Source organism: Micromesistius poutassou, assembly GCF_964030765.1.
Source record: "Micromesistius poutassou genome assembly, chromosome: 7".
Classification (NCBI taxonomy): domain Eukaryota; kingdom Metazoa; phylum Chordata; class Actinopteri; order Gadiformes; family Gadidae; genus Micromesistius; species Micromesistius poutassou.
The window spans coordinates 3835450-3857012 of NC_140277.1; the positions used below are offsets into that span (position 1 = coordinate 3835450).

Sequence of the window (21563 nt, forward strand, 5' to 3'; positions counted from 1 at the left end):
ATACATACATACATACATACATACATACATACATACATACACATACAACATACAAACATTTCTTGAAAACGAATGCTTGGATGTATGAGCAGATGTTCCATGTGCCCAGGCTGTGGGAGCTGGTCTCAGGCCTCTCTTCACTTCCTGATCAGGGTAGGTCTTTTAGAAGTCTGCCTTTCTTCATTATCTCAAACAATTGAAATTCAATACAGAAGTCATTCAGCCATTCCAGAAGTCATTCAGTCATTCAAGAAGTCATTCATTCATTTCCGGACGTTCATTCCGGACATTCATTCCGGACGTTCTTCAGATTAGGGACGCTTTCAGGTCGAAACCAAGAACCCTTCAGCTAGGAAACCACCAAACCAACCCAGCATCTAGACGTCCCGGCCTCATCTTCTCCTTCTTCACCCTCCCCCCGACGCTCTACAGCGAGCCGAAACCCAGCGAGTCATCAGTCTTCTGCCTCATCATCAGTCGCGTCCCCCCGGCCACGCCCCCCTGGCCACGCCCCCTCTGAGGTTGTTTACCAGCAGGGCTGGCGCACGTGTCAGTGGCCGAAACGGGTCCCTTGGGAATTCAAAAGCTGACCTCCCGTTCCCCTTAGCCCCTCCCCTCCAGCTCCTTCCCGCCTCCTATCCTGGACGCTTGATCCCCCCTGGCTAAGCCCCCCAGGGCCCCCCTAAATGGACGGTCAGGTGGGGGGGCAGGAGATGGAGAGCAGGCTCTTTCCCGCTCCACTGCTTTTTGTTCCCTCAGCTCCCCCGTGTGTGTGTGTATGTGTGTGTGTGTGTGTGTGTGTGTGTGTGTGTGTGTGTGTGTGTGTGTGTGTGTGTGTGTAGCTAGTAAAAAGGTCACAGAGCAAAAATGTGTTCATGCATGTATAATGTGTGTGCCTGTTTCTCTGAATTTTTGAATTTCTGTGTTTTTGTGATAATGTGTGTGTACCTTTAACAATGTCATCGGTGCTTGTATATGTGCGTCTTTATACACACAAACAAATATTACGTATCCATATTTTGTGTAATCTCTTAGTCTGCCTGAATGTGTGTGTGTGTGTGTGTGTGCGTGTGTTTGTCTTCATGTGGATTGTGTGTGTGTGTGTGTGTTTGTATGTGTGTGTGTGTGTGTGTGTGTGTGTGTGTGTGTGTGTGTAATGTCTGTGTGCATGGGTCTGCATGGGATACGTTTGTGTGTTTTGTAATGAGGTGTGTGTGCATGGGACGTGTGTGTGTGTGTGTGTGTGTGTGTGTGTACGATGTATGTGTGTGAACAAAGCAGAAGGTGTGCTGTGTGTTATCCCCAGGAGATTAGCCAGGTCCTCATTCAGCAGCACAGTGCAGCACACTGAGCCTGGGCTCCCATAGAGACGGTGTCCTGGTTCTGCCTCAGCTCCGCGCTCCTCTGGTGTATAATTCATATCAACCCTCACTGTGCGCGCTGCGCCCGTGTTTGCCTGAGAATGATTCACACTGTTATGTAATATTCCTCCTAAATAATCGAGTTGGTATCGATGTGAAGAATTCATACGGCCGTGTTGTTGTCGAATGCACAGCAAACGCGCGCCTCGGCAGAGTGCTAGCCTGTAGATGCGTTAGCCATTAGCTGTTGTGTGAATGTCGTCGGTTGACGTGGTTCAATTAGTTGTACTTTTTTGACCAGTGTATGGTTAAACATATCTGTCCTGGTTGTAACTATGTGACCGATGTGTAGCAATGGTTGTGCTGAAATCTACCTGGTGTATACATTGTACACACACACCGCACACACACACACACACACACACACACACACACACACACACACACACACACACACACACACACACACACACAGTGGCGTGGAGGCAGGGCTTGTTTCCCGGACCGGTTCTGGTCGGATGAGTCACCGGTCTGACACTCAAAGTCGTCACCACATGAGACACCAGGCAGACGTCTGCCAGCCCCCCCACCCACTACCTTCCCTCCATGTTCCCATCGCACCCCCCCCACAGCCCCCCGCAGCAGCACCCCCCCCACCACCACCTCCAGCGCCGCGGGCGTTGTTGTGCTGCTGCCTCATCATCGCCGCTCTCACAGCAGCCCACCATTCCAGATCATTCTCTCGCTCTGTGAGAGTACTGCAGATTGTATTTGGTGTGCAAATGAGTGTGTGTGTGTGTGTGTGTGTGTGTGTGTGTGTCTGTGTGTGTGTGTGTGTGTGTGTGTGTGTGTGTGCATGTGTGTGTGCGCATGTGTGGGATGGTCGGGCATGTGTGTGTGTGTGTGTGTGTGTGTGCAGGTGTTTGATAGTCAGCATTTCTGTATTTGTGTGTGTGTGCATGCATGTGTGGGTTCATCCACATGTGTGTGTGTGTGTGCAGTTGTGTGATAGTCAGTGTGTGTGTGTGTGTGTGTGTGTGGGCGTGTGTGTGTGTCCGCCCATGTGTGTGTGTTGTTCACGTGTGTCTGTGTGAGTGTGTGTCTGCACGTTCCAATCGTCAAGCTTAATGTGTTGCGTAATATGCACTGAATGTTGCGTAGGTTTGCGGTTGGCTGACATACCAACACATACAACAACACATGTACCTTTTACCTCTTTGTGTGTCTGTGGTGGAGGTTTGTGTATCTGTAGATGTAGATGTAGATGTAGGGGTAGGAAGACTGCGTGTGGCGCAGGGACGGTGGCTGAGAGAGAGAGAGGGCCACCGCTTCTTCCCTGCGAGGTGAAGGGCAAGGCAGCCGGATGGAGTCATCCATAATGTAGTGTGTCTAATGTCTCACAGCGGAAGACTGTTTTAGCCCCGCAAGCTCATCACCTACTGCACCGAAGACAGAGAGAACTGAGGGCAAGGACCACTTTCCCCCTGGTTCTCCTGCTGAAGATGAACTACATATGGGTGTCTGGTTGAGAGTTATATATAGAGAGGTAGAAAGAGAGAGACGGGGAGAGACAAGAAAAAGGGGAGAGAGGGGTAGAGAGAGAGAGAGAGAGAGAGAGAGAGAGAGAGAGAGAGAGAGAGAGAGAGAGAGAGAGAGAGAGAGAGAGAGAGAGAGAGAGAGAGAGAGAGAGAGAGAGAGAGAGAGAGAGAGAGAGAGAGAGAGAGAGAGAGAGAGAGAGAGAGAGAGAGAGAGAGAGATACTTGTTAATGCAGTGGAATGTGTAACAATCTTCTGGTCTTAGCTGATAAACATGTGAGGTGTTGCAGCAGCAGCATAACCCAGAGTATCTCTGGATGAATGGCTGTGCAGTGACTGTACGTGGCAGGCTCGTCTGAGCGATTCACTGTAGGCAGCCACTGGCTAATGTACCGTTATGCAGTTGGGATCGCATCAAACAGGTCTGTGATGTACTGACCCGGAACAGCTGAACCACAGATGATTAAGCCGCGCACAACCTCAGTTTTCCATACGCTATGCAGTACATTCCCGCAATAGGAACGGGACTTAAAAGTTTCAGAATAATATAACCGTTGACTGTTATTACTTGATATGTGTAGGAACTAACATAGCCCTGGAATAGTTGCATATTGTGCATACCCTATGTGCAACGTTGTGCAATACTCTTTTCCTCCTAATTTTCCCAGGTTCAGGTTCATTCTTTTACATGCACCATGGCAGCAATTAGCAAACCAATGGCCCTATCACAGCCTTTTTACCCTGGATCCTATCCCCATGAACCCTTGTGTCCATGTGTTGTAATTGTCATGAATGAAGAAATGAATGAATGAACGAATGAGTGAAGGAATGAATGAATGAATGAATGAACGCACAAACGCACGAATGAATGAATGAATGGATGGATGAATTACTGAATTTGTCTCCAGATGTGATCACGCAACCCAAGCCATCTGTACCAATGGTCCTACCTCGGGTTCAGCCGTATCATGAGTTCTGACAGGGCTGCGTGTAACCTTGTGTCTCTCCCCTTTGTGTCTCTTTCCAGTGGCTCATGCGCAGGACTCCCACCACCACGCCACCGAGAAGCCCCTGATCACGTGCTACAAGTGTCAGGAGCCATGTAAAGGGGAGGTGCTGCGGGTGCAGAGCAAGCACTTCCACCTCAAGTGCTTCACCTGCAAAGGTACGTGAGTCTGACCGCCGACCCGGACGGACAGTGGGACCACGGGGGGTCCCACCCCCAGACAGACGTTACTCTGTGGTGTCACTTTGGGGAAACAGTAATAACTAATAGCTTAGTTGTAATGCATACAGGGAGATTTAAAGGAGTCCTACCAAAGTTTTGTCTCTCCCATTTACATTTACATGTAGGGCATTTAGCAGACGCTTTTATCCAAAGCGACTTACAATTAGTAAATTTTTCAGAAGAAAGAGAAACAATATATCGCTGTTGGTACAGTTAGGATGTTCATAGAAACAAGTGCCAAGCACTAACAATCACTAGGTTAACCCATTCCCCGTACACAACAAAGCTAGCAATAGCTAGGATAAGATGCTACACGATGCTAAGTAAAATGTTTAGTATTTAGCATCTTCCAACGTTCTGATGGGCACATTGATGACACACATCATGTTGGTGGAAACATGGCATGGACCCTGAAGTTCTAAGGCTCGAAGGTTTCAGCTCCAGTCGATAAAGCATGAACACGTCAAATAATTGGCCTCAGTCAGGCAGACAAGTGCTGCTGAAGTCATGTGTCATGAGGTAGGACACCCTAGTTTGAAGCAGCCAGTGAATGTCCCTGGCGTTGGACCTCTTCTCTAACCCTGTGCAGCCTTTCACCCCAGGAGTAAACAACATTTATTCCTCCTTGTACACATCTAACCACCTGCAGTTGATGGTGAAAAGCCTCTGGCATTAAGGCTCCTTATGGCCGACAGATTGCTGGCATTCTCCTATGATCATTTAAGAGCGGTCCGACAAGCCAACTGAGCCAACGCGCCAACCAGCCAGACATCCAGGCTGGGTCCCGGGCTCTCTGCTCTTAGACGTGAAACGTTGACTGGAGCGCACTGTAGGAGACGGCAGGCTTTGCTCTGGGCCCAGAATAACATGCAGCATAACACAAGCACATGCTCAGATTAGTACCTAATTCTGTCCCTGCCAAGTGGATAGACACGCCTGCAGCAACAGAGCTAAACGTGTGTATGTGTATGTATGTGTTTGTGTTTGCACCTGTGTTTGTGTGTGTGTGTGTGTGTGTGTGTGTCAACATGTGGCTGTCCAAGACGAGATAGAAAAAGCTCTTGGAGCTGAAAGCAACCTCGGACTAATATTATATCTGATTTATATTTTGATGTCTGTTGGTTTAAATCAGGTCGACTTGCTAATGTTAACGGTATGTTGTTTGTTTACTAATGAATATCAGCTTTCTAATGATTATATACAAAGGAATATGTATCTAAAGAATGAGAAGTCATCCTTCATGCCTTTAACGCAGGAGTATCTGGAGAGATGACTCATCTAGAGCCGGGGCCTCAGACACTACACAGATTTCTTCTTTTATGGTTTTTACCTTTCAAACACACTCCCCTGTGTCTCTCCTCATGTTGTGTTTAAGCTCCAGCGAGCAGAGACAGAGACAGAGACAGAGCTCAGCGAGTAGTAGAGGTAGAGGTAGAGAGAGGGAGAGGGAGAGGTAGAGAGGGAGAGGTAGAGGGGGAGAGAGAGGTAGAGGTGGAGAGGGAGAGAGAGGGAGAGATAGAGGGGGAGAGAGAGGGAGTGGTAGAGAGGTAGAGGGGGAGAGAGAGGGAAGACAGACAGACAGAGATAGAGAGACAGAGAGTCAGAGAGACAGAGCTGGGGAGCGAGCTGGGGTTCCATGGAGGGGGAACCATTGGAGGTGACCGGTCCTCCACTGATGAGCTCGCCCCGGCTGATTAGGCTGAGGGCTCATCTCCTCATCCCCGATCCCCTAATGCAATTAAAGGGGACTCTGTAGCACGCTCGCTCCATTCATCCCCGGATCATGTCGGGCTCATTGCATAAGAATGATTAGCTGTAGCAGGAGTCTCAATCAGGGGGAAAAACCATGGAATGGAGGAAACATACCTCTAAACAATGCTCCAATTAGATCATGGATTTGGAACGTCTCGCAGGATACTGTGAGCTGTGAGGGCGTGTGAGCGTAATCAATTTGGTTAGGTGCACAGACGGCTGGTCGCCACCTCGACGACCGTTGTTGTGACGCGTAGCTTAGGAACGCTCAACACAAATGTAAATCTCAGCGACAGAGAGTGTCCTCCCGCCGATTGCACTTCTCTCTCCGGTTTGGTTGGTGTCTTGTTCAGTGACAGCAGACCATTGTGTTCAGTAATGAGGTCGGTTTGGGTGTTAGATTTGGGTGCTAGATTTGGGTGCTTGGCTACACGTTGAAATTGAAAGGATCCAGCCTTCCGATTCACTTTTTCTCTGAAGGGATCCTTTCAGAGGGCCGTGCTGACTCACTGAAACAATCTGGTACACTCGGGCAGGCGACTCTGAATACAGACGATAGCCAATGTTGTGTCAAACTGCAAAGAAGTTGCATAATTCCGTACTGACATAATGTAGCACGGGATTGTTCCAGGCTCCAGCCTCTGGGGTATTGCAGCAAAGAAAGGCTGTCAGTCTTCATGTCATTTATTTCCAAGCGACCCAATAGGTCCTCTGTCATCACACAGTCTCAGAGCGTTGACTTCTTATAACCCGAACCGACATCGAAACTGCCGAGTCAATTGTTTTCCAATGTGTTCTTTTTCTTTTTTTGTGCGCTCTCATTCTTGGTCCAAGGTCGCCGAGGTTACGTTTGTATCACAGGAAGCTCTCTTGTAAGTGAGACTGTGTCGATATGCTCCTGCTGAAGGCTACTTATCGGCACCGACACAGTGCTGCTGTATGCTCGACCTGGCAGCAACACGATCACGCACGCAATCCCCGCACTCTCCATCTCCACGAGATGACAGGGACGAGAGGGCTTTGGGTTCTGCTGTTGATCAGCAAAAAGGGGGTCGGGGTAAAGGGGCTTTTACTTCTGTGAATCGGAGGGTGGTTTGACCGCTCTGTGTGGTTACCCATTGTTATGCCGCGTCACAATGCAGCTGTGCATCATCAAGGCCTTCTTTGGTCAGCACGCCGCGGCTCCAGTATTCAATAACAGCGCCTCAGCACCGACCAGAGAGGCGGACGCAATCGAAGCCGGGACGAATAAACGGCTGTGTGTGATTTGGTGTGTGTTATGCTGCACCCTTCATGACTTAACACCATGAAACAGAGTGCTAAACGGCCAGCTCTAAGTGCTGATGTGTGTGTGTTTCTCTGTTTCTGTCTGTGTCTGTGTCTGTGTGTGTGTGTGTGTGTGTGTGTGTGTCTCAGTGTGTGGCTGTGACCTAGCTCAGGGGGGGTTCTTCATGAAGAATGGCGACTACCTGTGCACCCTGGACTACCAGCGCATGCACGGCACCCGCTGCAACGGCTGTGGGGACTTTGTGGAGGGCGAGGTAGTCACCGCCCTGGGCAAGACCTACCACCCGGCCTGCTTCGTCTGCACCATCTGCAAGTAGGACTCCACCCTCCACCCCGACACACACACACACACACACACACATGGATACACGCACACACGTGCACGCACACACCTGAGCACACACACACACGTGCATGCACGCACATGCAAGCATGCACACATGGACGCACGCACGCATGCAAACACGCGCACACACAAAAACATGCACCACACACACACACACACACACATACACACACACACACACGCACAAGCAATACTGCGAACACAGCCAACACTCTCTGCCCAGAGTGATTCCCATAATGCCCTTCAGGCCGTGTGTAAGCTCAAGATGTGTGGCTGAACTCTGAACCCCACTGCCTGGCCCCCACTTCTATCCTATTACACTAAAGACACACTCAGCAGTCTACTGTACGCTTTTAATTGGGTCTCCAACCCCAGGCCACCCCACCTCCGAAGGCTTTCTGTAGGCCTACAGGAATCAAGGATAACTCCATTTCCCAAAGTGCTCCACAGTGAACATCCAGTCCATATCTGACTTCTTGTTGAGCTGATGCAAACCCCATCCTCTCTTTCTCTCTCTGTCTGTCTTTCTGTCTGTCTGTCTGTCTGTCTGTCTGTCTGTCTGTCTGTCTCTCTCTCTGTCTCTCTCTCTCTCTCTCTCTTTCTCTCTCTCTCTCTCGCTCTCTCGCTCCCTCGCTCTCGCTCTCGCTGTCGCTGTAACTGTCGCTCTCACTCTCTGTCTCTCTCTCTCTCTCTCTCTCTCTCTCTCTCTCTCTCCTGACAGACGTCCCTTCCCGGCTGGTGACAGGGTGACCTTTAACGGGAAGGACTGCCTGTGTCAGTATTGTGTCCAGCCGATGTCTCCGGGCCCCAAGGACGTGGTGGGCTCCAGCAGTGAGTACAGCAGCCCCTGAACACCAGCACTTACAGGGCTACTGTACACCAGTACATAAACCAGCACATTCAGGCCTACTGTACACCACTACATTCAGGCACACTGTACACCAGTATATACCTACTGTACACCAGTACAGACCTACTGTACACATACACCAGTACATTCAGGCCTACTGTACACCAGTACATCCAGGCCTACTGAACACCAGTATGCCTACTGTACACCAGTACATTCAGGCATACTGTACTGAATGTAATGGAGGTGGTGGAGGTGGTGGAGGAGGTGGAGGGGTGGAGGGGGTGGAGGTGGTGAAGGTGGTAGAGGTGGAGGAGGTGGTGATGTAGGTGGTGAAGGTGATGGAGGTGGTGGAGGTGGTAGAGGTGGTAGAGGTGGTGGAGGTGGTGGAGGTGGGGGTGGTGGAGGTGATGAAGGTGGAGGAGGTGGAGGTGAGGGTGGAAGTTATTATTGTGGCCCTGATGGGCAGCCAAAGGTCATCGCAGTGTTGCATGACTGCCGACCAAATATAGAAATTCCCAAAGTCCAAAAAAGGAAGCGAAGGAGAACAATCTCTTAAACGTGGTCATTTACTGCTGTTTAGCTCTGCTTTGTTTAGTGACAATACCCAAGTTATCAACAGCATCCATCCAGCTTTACACGGCTCTGGAGAACATCCTGGGCTTCACCTCTCGTTCTGCTCCTTATGGGGCGTCCAGTCTAGGTGTGGGTGGCGGGTGGTGGGAGGTGCTGGATGGTGTGATATGAGATCCCAGACCAGTCCTGCTCCTCCATAACCCCCCCCCCCCCCCCCCCACCATCCCGGTGCAGGCGCTGTGTTCAGCCATGTTTTTTTCATGAAATACACAAAAGACATGCCTGACTAAATTATGCATGACCATGCTTCACCCCCCCCCCCCCCCCCCCGCCCAACACAGACTAGAGAAAGAATTTTTGAACAACCATTCCTACCTCCTCTCTCTCTAATCCTTTCATGTATCTCTACCCTCTTTCTATTTTTTCATTGTTTCACTCCCTTCCTCTTTATCCCTCTTTTCATCTCTCTCTCTCTTTCTCTCCATATCTCTGTCTCTCGCTACTTTTCTCTTTCTTCCTCTCTTCCTCTCTTTCTCTCTTCGTCTCTCTCTCTCTCTCTCCCTCTCTCTCTATCTCTCTCTCTCTCTCTCTCTCTCTCTTTCTCTCCATATCTCGCTACTTTTCTCTTTTTTCCTCTCTTCCTCTTCCTCTCTTCCTCTCTTCGTCTCTCTCTCTCTCTCTCTCTCTCTCTCTCTCTCTCTCTCTCTCTCTCTCTCTCCCTCCCACTCTCTCTCTGGTATACTGGAAGTGGTAGAGCTTTTAGACGAGGTCACCTATAAATAAGGCATGCTGATTCTCCACACGTCATCTCCTCTTGTCCTGGTGGTGCCTGACGTAGTTAGCATCCCTAGACGTAGAGCGCAGCTACCAAGCTAACAAAGAGAGGAGGGGGGAAACGCCTCTCATACTACTTGGTGTGGAACAAGGTTCACCATGGAATAAGGCTCAGGGTTATGTCTGAGAGGACACCTTCCAATCAAGACGAGCGTTTGTCTACTGCCCTCTATTGCCCTCTGGTGAATGGAGTCTGAACTGCCACCATCACCCACTCAGGCATTGTTTGTGTCTTGTCAGTTGTGTTGATTGATGGTTTACTCCCGCATGCCTTCTGTGTCCTGCAATTAGTCGAGACTTTCAGAGTTGTTCCAGAAACCCGATGTTTCTGCTCATCATGTTTCTAAGCTATTCCACCTTGTGTGTGTGCGTGTGCATGTGTGTGCGTATGTGTGTGCATCTTTGTGCGTGCGTGCGTGTGCGTGTGTGTGTGTGTGTGTGTGTGTGTGTGTGCGTGCCTGCGTGCGTGTGCCTACGTGGGTGCGTGCGTGTGTGCGCATGTGTCTGTGTGTGCGTCTTTGTGCGTGTGTGTGCGTACGTACATGTGTGTGCTTGCGTGTGTGTGTGTGTGCGTGTGACTCCTCAGACTGCGCCGGCTGCGGTCGGGACATTAAGAACGGCCAGGCCCTCCTGGCGTTGGACCGGCAGTGGCACCTGGGCTGCTTCAAATGCAAGGCCTGCGCCAAAGTCCTGACCGGAGAGTACATCAGCAAGTACGTAGCACACACACACACACACACACACACACACACACACACACACACACACACACACATACACGCCCCTCACCTGGGTTCACCGTCACCCACTGACGCACGCACTCACACACAGCTGGACCGGGGCGAAACATGCAAACGATTCTGTATTCATCAGCATCGAGCTCTTTTGATGTTTTCTCTCTGGTCCTTTTAAGGGATGGCGCCCCCTACTGTGAGAAGGACTACCAGATCCACTTTGGTGTCCAGTGTGAGGCGTGCCAGCAGTTTATCACAGGGAAGGTGCTGGAGGTAAGCCAATCAGAAGCCAGCTAGAGTGGACGTGATGCTACGCTGTGGTCGGAGACACAGCTCCTATGCATGTATTGACTATATTGACATTTATATGTGACATTGAGGCCTTCGCTCACTGCATTCTTGAGTCATTATCTTTGGATGTACTGAGAAAGGCTTCGTAGATGATGCACCTGCTAATGATGTGAATCCTTCACACGGTAGGTGAATGAGTGAATGATGTTGCTTTTTATATTATGCTCATCTGCAAAACCACAGAAAGAACAGAACGTTTAGTTGAAAGCACATTCTATGGCTTCTCCATCATATGGAGTTTCATGTTCAAAATGGGAAGTAACACGCATTCAAGCAAGTGACACGCAAATGATCAACGCATTTATATGTAATATTTTAAATACTGCATCTCAGGTCAGGATGTTGTGAAATGTCGTTTTTTAATCTCTGCTGTAATCTCTTAACCCCAAAACCAAATACACGCAGACATAAATTGAGTCATCTAAAAGATTATTTCATAACCGTACAGACACGCACACACACGCAGGCACGCACACACACATGCACACGCACATGCACACGCACATGCACACGCACACGCACACACACACACACACACACACACACACACAAAAACACACACTTACACACACAGACGCACACGAGCTGGAGCAAAAGGGAAACCTCATTCCTAAATATTCTGCATAGCGGTTATGTAAAACACTTATCCTCTAATTCTTAAAAAATGTGATCCATGATCCAACCCGCTACAGCTGGAGCCACTGCTCAGTGCGGTCATCCCAATGCTAGCTTATGTTTTCACAGACGCTGATCCAATCAGACAGGGGACTTATGTGTTCGTTTAACGGCCGGCTATGATGCCAGCGGTGACCAGATAGCCTGACAGTAATCCATCTCTAACGCGGCCCATTATGACAATAGGAACATACCGCAGCGTCTGACCCCCTGGGCCCCAGCCAGTGGATCAGCAGAGCTGAAGCCATCGCTGTTGGTCTGATCTCTAATCAGACCAACACCCCCCCCCCCCACCCCCCGTGCACCCCCCGTCCACCCCCCCACCAAGGTCAACACATCTCATAGGCCGACGCCGTCCATACCGCACGTAGTGGCAGCTGAAAGCGAGGAACGGTTTCATAGCTGCTAGCTAGTATCGTGCCGTCTCCCCGGTGAGGGGATGGTTAAATACTAGGCCTTGTGTCACCACTTTGAACAGTAAAATGTGTATGCAAATGAGAGGGCTCTTACTCTATTATATGTGTGGGTGCCACTTCCTCGAGTGCTGAAACGCTTACACGGGCTGCTGTATTTTTAGGTGTAGTGGGCAGAGTGATCTGGCTATTTATCTCCCACAGGTCAGTGTTCGTTGAAGTGAGTACTCCGGCCTGCGTTTCATAATAGCTTTATGTGAGGTTTATTTTTGCGTGTGTTTTTTAAATGTAATCTGGCACTAGCTTTACTCTGTTACTATTTGAAGACTAGGTATTGAGAAGAGCTTTCATGTAGGCTTATTTGATAATAGTGGTGACTCAACGGTAGAATGTGAGGAATTATATATTATGTTATGTTGCGTCAACGTTTTTTTATTAATCATAGCTATACATGAACTTACACATGCTACGGTAGTAACACGTTATATCTGAGTTTAAACCGAGAGGAAGGGAATCTTAGACCAATAAGTTTTTATTTTTTATCATCATTTACATATTTATCTCAAAATGATCATCAGGGTCCAGCTTCAGTATTCCCTGAGCTAGCGTGACCTAGCTACAGTTCCAGCTTGATAAGGAACACAATGTACACAGTGAAACCTTCCTGGATGGACAGCCTTTATTTTATTTATTCATTTCACCTTTTACCCAGGAGAGGATGCGAAACACAAGTGATCTTTTCACCCGGCAACTCATATTAATATACATATACAATACATATAAATATAACAATGTCGACGTGATCATAATGTACACAGCAGAAGAAACTAGTAAGAAAGTAAGTACATATAACAATATTTAAAAAAATATATACAAATACAAAAAATACAAATAAATGAATAGATTCTTCAATCTGAATCAATCTGCCTTCACAGGGAACAATAGAACTCGATCACATGCATGTCCACCTCACACATTTAGCTACGGCTATTTTCGCGAGCTGAAGCAAATGGAAGTGGCAATATCCTGTCCTTGACTGTGACCGTGGTGTGTATTGTGTGTCCCTCTCTCTCCCTCCCCCTCTCCCTCTCTATCTCTCTCTCTCCCTCTCGTTCTCTCTCTCCCTCTATCTCCCCCTCTCCCTCTCTCTCTCTCTCTCTCCCTCTCGTTCTCTCTCCCTCTCCCTATCCCTCTCCCTCCCCCCCCCTCTCTCTCTCTCTCTCTCGCTCTCTCTCTCCCTCTCCCTCTCTCTCTCTCTCTCCCTCTCTCCCTCTCTCCCTCTCTCGCTCTCTCCCTCCAGGCGGGGGATAAGCACTACCATCCGAGCTGCGCGAGATGCAGCAGGTGCAACCAGATGTTCACAGAGGGAGAAGAGATGTACTTGCAGGGTGAGAGACACCGCCCACCATCACACTGAGTCTATCGGTGTATCTTCCTGTTTCGCACCGGTTTGCTGTTTATGTGATCCCTTCAGGAACACACTCGTATCTTCCATGTGTTTAGGCGTATCCTTTATCTAGCATGCATGTTTCTAAGCTATACCACCTTGTGTGTGTGTGTGTGTGTGTGTATGAGTGTGCGTGTGTGTGCGTATGGGTGTGTGTATGTGTGTGCTTGTGCATGACTGAGTGTGTGTGCTTTTGCATGTGTGTGTGCCTGCATGCATGTGTATGTGTGTGCGTTCGTGTGTGTGTGCGTGTGTGTGTGTGTGTGTGTGTGTGTGTGGGTGGGGTGCGTGAATGGTGTGTGTGTGTTTGTTTGTGTGTGCGTGTGTGTACCTCTTCCTCTGTTCGTTCTTCTCTCTGGGGGTGCCTGCGTATCACAGGGCCGGTGTGATGGTGTAACAGTGTGATGGTGTGCTGGTGTGATGGTGTAACAGTTTGGTGGTGTGGTGGTGTAACAGTGTGGCGGTGTGGTGGTGTGTTGGTTCTACGCCCGGTAGAACCCTCTCATTCAGACGACCTCTGTGTCTCCTCAGGCTCCACCGTCTGGCACCCTGGCTGCAAGAACACCACCCGGACGGAGGAGAGACACAGGGAGCGGGTAGGAACCTCCACCCACGCGCCTCCGTCCCCCAACACCACCCTGTTCTCTGCTTATGACTATAGAGTGAATGTATCTACAATTAGTCTATACAAAATAATTATATATCTATATAAAGACTTTATATATATATATATACAGTATATATAATAGTACAAATTATACTAATACTAATAATAATATAATAATATTAATAATAATAATGATAATAAATGATGAAAGATAATTAATACAGTAATAGTGAAAAAAAAAAAGTAAAAAAAACATATTCTATGTGTAACTTTTTAATAAAACTACTCTGTAGAAACCCCAAAAAATAGCAAATGGGACTCTCTGCTCTAGTAATTCCTGCTGAATTTCCCAAACAAGGCAGCACAGCAGGGTCTCCTCTGTGTGTGTGTGTGTGTGTGTGTGTGTGTGTGTGTGTGTGTGTGTGTGTGTGTGTGTGTGTGTGTGTGTGTGTGTACACAAGCTCAATGTCACACAATGTGTGTGTTTGTGTATAGCATAAGTGTGTTGCTGGCATGGCCGCTGCTGATGTGTGTGTGCGTGTGTGCGTTTGGACATGCCCTCCTTTTGATATATATATATATATATATATATATATATATATATATATGTGTATATATACACGTGTGTGTGTGTGTGTGTGTGTGTGTGTGTTTGTGTGTGTGTGAGGGAGCCGTGTGTGGAGATTCACAGCCCCATGTGTGATGTCCTGTGAACCTCCCCACCCCTCCCCTCCCGCCCCTCTCCCCCCACCCTCCCCCCTTCGTCCACAGCTCTTGCCTCCGTCCCTCTTACACCTCCAAAATACAGAAAGGCAGGTACTGTATTCGCTATTGGCTATGAGATGGCATCTCATCCTCCCCTCCGCGGTTTCCCGCCATGCACATAGCAACACACGGCCGCACTGCACGCTGCCCTCTGCTGGCGGCAGCCTGCAGTGCGCCTTCGCCCCCGGCCGTCATCGGGAGAGCTCTCCATGCATTCTCCTGCCCCATGTACCATATCGCCATGTCGAGCTCCTTACCTTCACCGCTGCACTCACGCTGAAGGTGCATGGAAACAGACTAAAACTGATTCAAACACCATGGAGCCCATTCAAAAGAAGGCAATCAACCCGCTTGTAGGAGTAATCTGAGGCCAGGCCGACGCTGCATTGCGTTCAGATTACAGCTGCCATTGAAAGCTCTTCATTCCTCATCCATGATGGATCCCAAGTCACGGGCACTCATTCACGTTGCAAACGCGGTGAATCATGGGGGTAAATGACAGCGGAGGGGAGATAAGCGATAGGGCTGACATTTCCCTATTACACGGGAAGGAATGGTGGCATTCCTCTGCCTTCCTCTCAGGAGGAGTCTGAGGGAGGTTGTGTTCAGTGTCAGAGGCGCTCAGTAGAGAGATAACCCAGGATGGATGTGTTGTAACGGACAGCCGGGCAGCGGTTGTTTGGGACAAGAGGAGCCGTTGTTTTGAACCACACAAACGCTGTGTGGTTTCCTCCTGTAACCGGCGGCCTGTGCTTTCCTGTTCGCAGCCTACGAGGTCTTCGTCGGAGAGTGTGTGTTCCCGACCTGGTTCAAGCATACCTGGCTCACCGGGTCACACCATATATGTGAGTCCACTGCCGCTACGCTCTCGGCTTCTCCAGCGTACCGAACTGCTAAACTACGGCCACATGTTCAACCCCTGACCAGTGATTCCTGCGCTAGCAGCTGACTAGCATCCTCTGTTCCTAAGACTGCAACCGCACAGAACAATAGCAAAGGTTCATCCTGTTCAGCAGTGGATTGTACACTCTAAAACTTTTCACTGTAAAATTACAGTAAAATACTGGCACTTTCGCCAGTAAGGTACTGTTTATTTACAGTAATATTACTGTATAATATAACACACGGGGTTATCCCACCACCTTAAGTACCTCAGTGGCGGTGCCTGTTTTCCCCCAATTCCACAAGAGCAAACATTATTTTCCCAAAATTCTTTGATATTTGCAGTATTTTGCTGTAAATGTACGCATTGACTGATAAAATGCTTGAACCATCATTGAGACTCCCCACAATGCACTGTTTTTCACAGCATTGTGCTGTAAAACCTAAATACAGTAGATTACTGTTAGAATTTCACTCTAAATTTACATCAAAGTCTGAGAGTTTAGCCGTGGTGTCTCTAGTGCAGTAGTAACCCTGCTTTGTTCTGTATCTTGTCTGTGTGTGTGTGTCTGTGTGTGTGTGTGTGTGTCTCTGGTTTTGATCCTGTAGGCAAAAGTAGACAATGAGATCCTTGATTACCGAGACCTAGCTGCCATTCCCAAAGTCAAAGCCATTTATGACATAGAGCGTCCGGACCTCATTACGTATGAACCCATGTACACCACCTCCCTGGACGAGAGGGACGAGCGGCGAGAGAGCGTGGGAGAGGTAAATCCACCCGGACCACCTGGAACACACTTCGTTTTTACAAACAAATAACGTTTCAAGGTGTTAAGGGGAAAGCTTTGGTTCACATGCACTTAAGTTAAATGCGGATTGAAATCTGCACCGTGTCCCACTTTCACAACATCACTTTTTACATAATTTAATTTTGGGTGTTTAGCAGACGCTTTTATCCAAAGCGATTTACAATAGGTACATTTTTCAGAAGAGGATAAACAACATATCGCTGTCAGTTAAGTAAGTATGTTTATAGAACCCAATGCCAAGCACTATCAATCGCTAGGTTAACTCATTCCCTGTACACAACAAAGATAGCTAGGCTAAGATGCTACATGATGCCAAGTACTATTTTTAATTGCATTAAGTGCCAGGACCTACAACATACAATAAGTGTGTACATTAAGTGCCAGGACCTACAACATACAATAAGTGCGTAAGAGGGGTGTGGGGGGGTGCTTCACAATGAGATGATTTGGAGAGAAAAGTATCCCTAGGTTTTAATTCTTTAGACACTTATTGGTCTAAACGTTGTTGAACTAAAACAATGGCTGCTGTGAAAATGTTGACATGGTGTAGGTTTAGATAATCAAGACGGCAGCAGCAGCCATGAACTGGTTCCTTGTTGGGTTGAGTGTATATCCCTGTCAATAAAGTTGCACCGATTTGACCGGAACCCTCTTGAATCCCATCACAGCTCCACACAGCCAGGAGGGAACGCTCTCCTCTGCCTGACGACAAGGTGAGACTGACTCTCCGTCTCCATGGTGATCATTACATTCTTTTTTTCGCCATAAAGCCACAGAAAATGTCAGAGAGGATCCCTGTGGTTCACGTGCCAGGAAACCATCCAGAGTTGAGTTGCAGGGGAATTTGCTTTTGAACGGTTAGAGAAGGTCAGACTTAATTCAAATGTTGGCATTATTATTCATCATGAGGCTGGATTCTCCTGTGTTTAGCGTTGAGGTTCAGATAGAATGATATTCAAAAAGTTCAAAAAGATGCAACGAGGTCCTCTTAGGATTTTTATGTTGTGTATAATGTATCAAAAACATCAGATTATGTAAACAGTATTTGAATAGATTCTGACCATTGTCTAAGGGACATTTCTGTCATGCATCGCTTGAACAGAATATACAACAAAACGCTCTATAGGACATGTCTCGTGTGACTGATTTTAAAATAAATAAACCACCATCCCACTAAATCAGATTGTTTGTTATATTCCAGTCCTCAAGAAATTTGTCGCCAACACCCCCTGCTGAGGTGAGTCTAAAGATTTTTCAGATAGCATATTTAAGATGCATGTGTGTGTGTGTTACTGTGTGTGTGTGTGTGTGTGTGTGTGTGTACCTGCATGTGTGTGTGTGTGTGTGTGTGTGTGTGTGTGTGTGTGTGTGTGTGTGTAATGTATGCATGGGTGTGTGTGTGTGTGTGTTGCGGCGTATGTGCGGCATGTGGGTGTGTGCTTGAGCACGGGCATGTGTGCATGTTTGTGTGCGGTTGTGTGTGTGCTTGTGTGTGTGTGTGTGTGTGTGTGTGTGGCATGCCTGTGGGTAACACAGCGGTGTGTGTGTGTGTGTGTGTCCTTCCTCCCCACAGGGCTACTGCGACAGGAGAGAGCGTATCCTCCATCGCTCCACCAGTCAGGGCTCCATCGGCTCACCCGTTTATAATCGCCATGGTTACATCCCCACTCTGTCGCGGTCCCCGCAGCATTTCCACAGGCCGGGTAAGTACGGTGCTACGCCCAGTAAGGGCCCCACATGGGCCCCAGTAAGGGCCCCACGTGAAAATACAAACACCTGGCTCCAGAAGGACAAAGTCCAGGCCGGGAGCGCGGTGTAGCAGTGTAGGCCTGACATCAGTGGGGTCTGGTGGACAGCCTGAACGCTGCTAGTGGTCAGGGTATTCCTGGCCCCTGCTTGGGACTTTAGTCTCGTCACTGTCGCACGTCGTCATAACAACACGGTGACATTATCTCTGTTCCACTTCATCTTATCTCGCGATGAAAACACGCCCGCCGCGACTGTAAAAGGCCTAAGCTTTGCAAACTCGCAAGACTCGCTCTCTCTCGCTCTCTGTCTCTCAATCTCTCTCTCCTTCTCTCTCTCGCTCTCTCTCTCCTTCTCTCTCTCTCACTCTCTCTTTAGTTGCTTTTCCACGTTCCGTCCTGTTGTATTGGAGCAATGGAGCAAGTGTTGGCTTCTCTGCTGTTATTTTGTTGACATTATCTCACACTAAAGAATCCTTTAACAGAATGTCTTCCACCCCGATGATAACACAGATGTTATAACCCATCTGTCCTTTGTACTAGCCTTTACTCAATCCTTACCTTTTCCCTCATTGCTCCAACTGGTTCCTGCCGGTTGTTTCCAGCTCCTAACAGCGCTTCCGCTTTACGCTTGATTTCTAGATATCTTGTAGCTCTCTCTCTACTTCGCTTTATTTTGTCCTTCACCTCCTCCTCTTGACTCCTCCCCCTGTCTCTCATCCCCCTCATGCCTTCACACTGACGGCCCCCCCACCACACCTCCACCCACCCCCACCTCCCCACTACCTCTACCTCCACCCCCCATGCCTGCAGAGGCTCTGACAGGCATGCAGAAGCTCTGCTCCTCTCTGTGCAGTAACAGTGTGGGCTCCAGAAATAGTGAATCCCGCCCCACCTCCCCTTTCAGACACCACTTCCTCCCCCATAGCCAAGGTAAGGGCCCCGCTTCTCCTCTCCTCTCCTCTCCCTCCTTTACCTCACCTCACCTCTCTTCTCTCTTTACCTTAAATCTCCTCTCTTCTCCTCTCTTCTCTTCTCCTCTCTTCTCCTCTCCTCCCCTACCTTACCTCACCTCACCTCTCTCCCACTCCTCCAACAAGATACCTCAGGCACCGTAGCCTCCATTACCACCCTCCCCCGACACCTCTCCATCGCCACCCAGACACCCCATCCCACCCCTAGCTTGTCCAGTTCTGTGTCCACCTCATTTGATAATAGGCAGGAAGTGATGTCATGAACATCCATCAATCGGAAGTTGACATTTGATAGAAGTCCTCCACATAAGAGGGGTTTCTGTCCTTTAATGCATGGACCAGCATGCATGCATGCATTAACTAACAGAGTGTATCTAACCCTGCTGTCAGTGATAGGACTGTACCAGCCTTGTGCCTGAACATTAAAAGACATAAAAAGATTCCATGGTGTATGCGACGATGTTTTACAGCATGAGAGACGGAGGTGCATGATGATAAATATTTTTATGTTTTATTAATCAAAAAACATAAAACATAAAGAAATCAGAGCTTGAAGTGCTTTTGAGTTGCTCTGTTGCATGCGGTTCATTACTCACCACTGAACATGAACCACTGTCGTACGCACTATTCTGCATGATCAAGTTCACTAACAAACGAACCGAACAATCTTCAGTTCAGGGCAAATATCTCCTGGCACCGCAAATATTATTAGTCCTATTATTATTTATATTATTCATAATACTCATATTATTATTATTCATATTACTCATATTATTATTATTATCCTCAATGTTCTATTATTATAAATATTATAATGAATATAATTAAGATTAGTATTCTAACTTGGGCAGCTGTGCCCTGGTGTATCTGGCCTTAGGCCCACCAGCTCCATGTGGTTGTGGGCTCCATCTCCCACCCTCAGGCCCCACCCTGTCTGTGGCCCGCCCAGCTTACCCTGTGTTGTGTTGATTCCTTTGACCACCGGGAGGCGCTGACCCGCCCAGCGGCAGGAGCTCTCCCCTCCCCCTCAGGTGTGACAGCCGGCCCGTCACCCCGCCTCTCTCTCAGACCCCTAAACATTTCCACCTCCCAGGTACGGTATGGAGCCGGAGCGCACCCTGTCCCTGTCTGACACCCTGTCCCCTTCTCCCCCCTTCTCCTCCCCCTGGCACAGCTCTCTCTCCCCCCGCTGTGGTCTCTCTCTCTCTCGTTCGTTCTCTCTCAATCATTCTCTCTCTCTCTCTCTCTCTCTCTCTCTCTCTCTCTCTCGCTCTGTCTCTCTCTCTCTCTATCGCTCTCTCTCTTGTTCGTTCTCGCTCTCTCTCGCTCTCTCTCTCTTGTTCGCTCTCCCCCTCTCCCCCTCACTCTTTCTCTTTCTCTCTCTCTATCTCTCTCCCCCTCGCTCTCTCTCTCTCTCTCTCTCTCTCTCTGTCTCTCTCTCTCTCCCCCAATGTGTCTGGGTCTTTATTTTGTATCTCAGTCTCTCTCTCGTTCTCTCTTTCTGTGGTCCTTCAACCTCTCTCTCCCTCTCTCTCTCTCTGATAATATTCCTACTTAATTTTAAGTCTGCAGTTTCCATGTGATTTAGGTGATTTGTTTTCACTGTTTAAGTTAAGTTTAATGATATTTGGAAATCATCATCAACAAATGAAATGCAGACACCTAAAATTAACTTTATCTCTATTCCTTTCTGTTTTCTCTCTTCTTAAATCTTAATTTTCCTTTCTCTTGCTTTCATCGTCCCCCTCCCTTTATATCCCCTTATTATTATTTAATCCAGCCTTTTAGTCTTTTGCATCTCCTCTCCTTATTATTATTCAATAAATAACTTGAAACACATTTTGGAACTAGTTATTATTTGGGGTGCTGTTTTTAAAAGCTATTATAAAACGCAAACCTTTTAAACGACCCGTTAACCGTTCTTGATTATTTCGGTGTAACTTGACATTCCCAAAAGTTTAACACTATTCCCGGGCTTCCCGTCACAAAAATCCAACTGTGTATTCAGTATAATTCTCCAACATTCAGCGTCGAAGGTGCTGCTCCACCTACCTGGTGACAAGCATCAGGTAGGACTCAGGTAGGAACGTGGCCACGGCACTGCTTAGCATCTTAGCATCTTAGCCTGACACTACGGATTGACAAGACGCCCCTATGCAGACGGTATGTAAGAACATATATGTTTATGGGTACACAGTCTAAATCTATCACCGCAATATCAAACTATTACTAATCTCGAGTGGCTCACTCAGACGACTGAATTCAGGAGAATTTCCGACTGAATGCTGTGCATTCTCAGATGTATGTTGTTCGGAGACCATGTGCATATGGGCCTAGTTCTCTGCATCCACTCGGTCGAGGGAATGCGGAATCCTTTTTGTTTTCTGAGAA

The 21563-nt window shown here is 48.2% G+C and overlaps 1 protein-coding gene across 2 annotated transcripts in view; it reads left to right on the plus strand.

Moving 5' to 3' along the window:
- Positions 1-21563, plus strand: part of ablim1a (actin binding LIM protein 1a) — a gene marked incomplete at its 5' end in the record, with an annotated part of 42888 nt that overhangs the window by 12508 nt on the left and 8817 nt on the right. For both annotated transcript variants that reach the window (XM_084470435.1, XM_084470434.1), the window contains 14 exons: positions 3925-4062; positions 7294-7477; positions 8232-8341; positions 10357-10483; positions 10684-10777; positions 13244-13331; positions 13922-13986; positions 15530-15607; positions 16254-16412; positions 17122-17166; positions 17655-17690; positions 18027-18156; positions 19012-19131; positions 20161-20265. In XM_084470435.1, the coding sequence (XP_084326561.1) occupies positions 3925-4062; positions 7294-7477; positions 8232-8341; positions 10357-10483; positions 10684-10777; positions 13244-13331; positions 13922-13986; positions 15530-15607; positions 16254-16412; positions 17122-17166; positions 17655-17690; positions 18027-18156; positions 19012-19131; positions 20161-20265 (1479 nt within the window). The remainder of the gene's footprint in view (positions 1-3924; positions 4063-7293; positions 7478-8231; positions 8342-10356; positions 10484-10683; positions 10778-13243; positions 13332-13921; positions 13987-15529; positions 15608-16253; positions 16413-17121; positions 17167-17654; positions 17691-18026; positions 18157-19011; positions 19132-20160; positions 20266-21563) is intronic.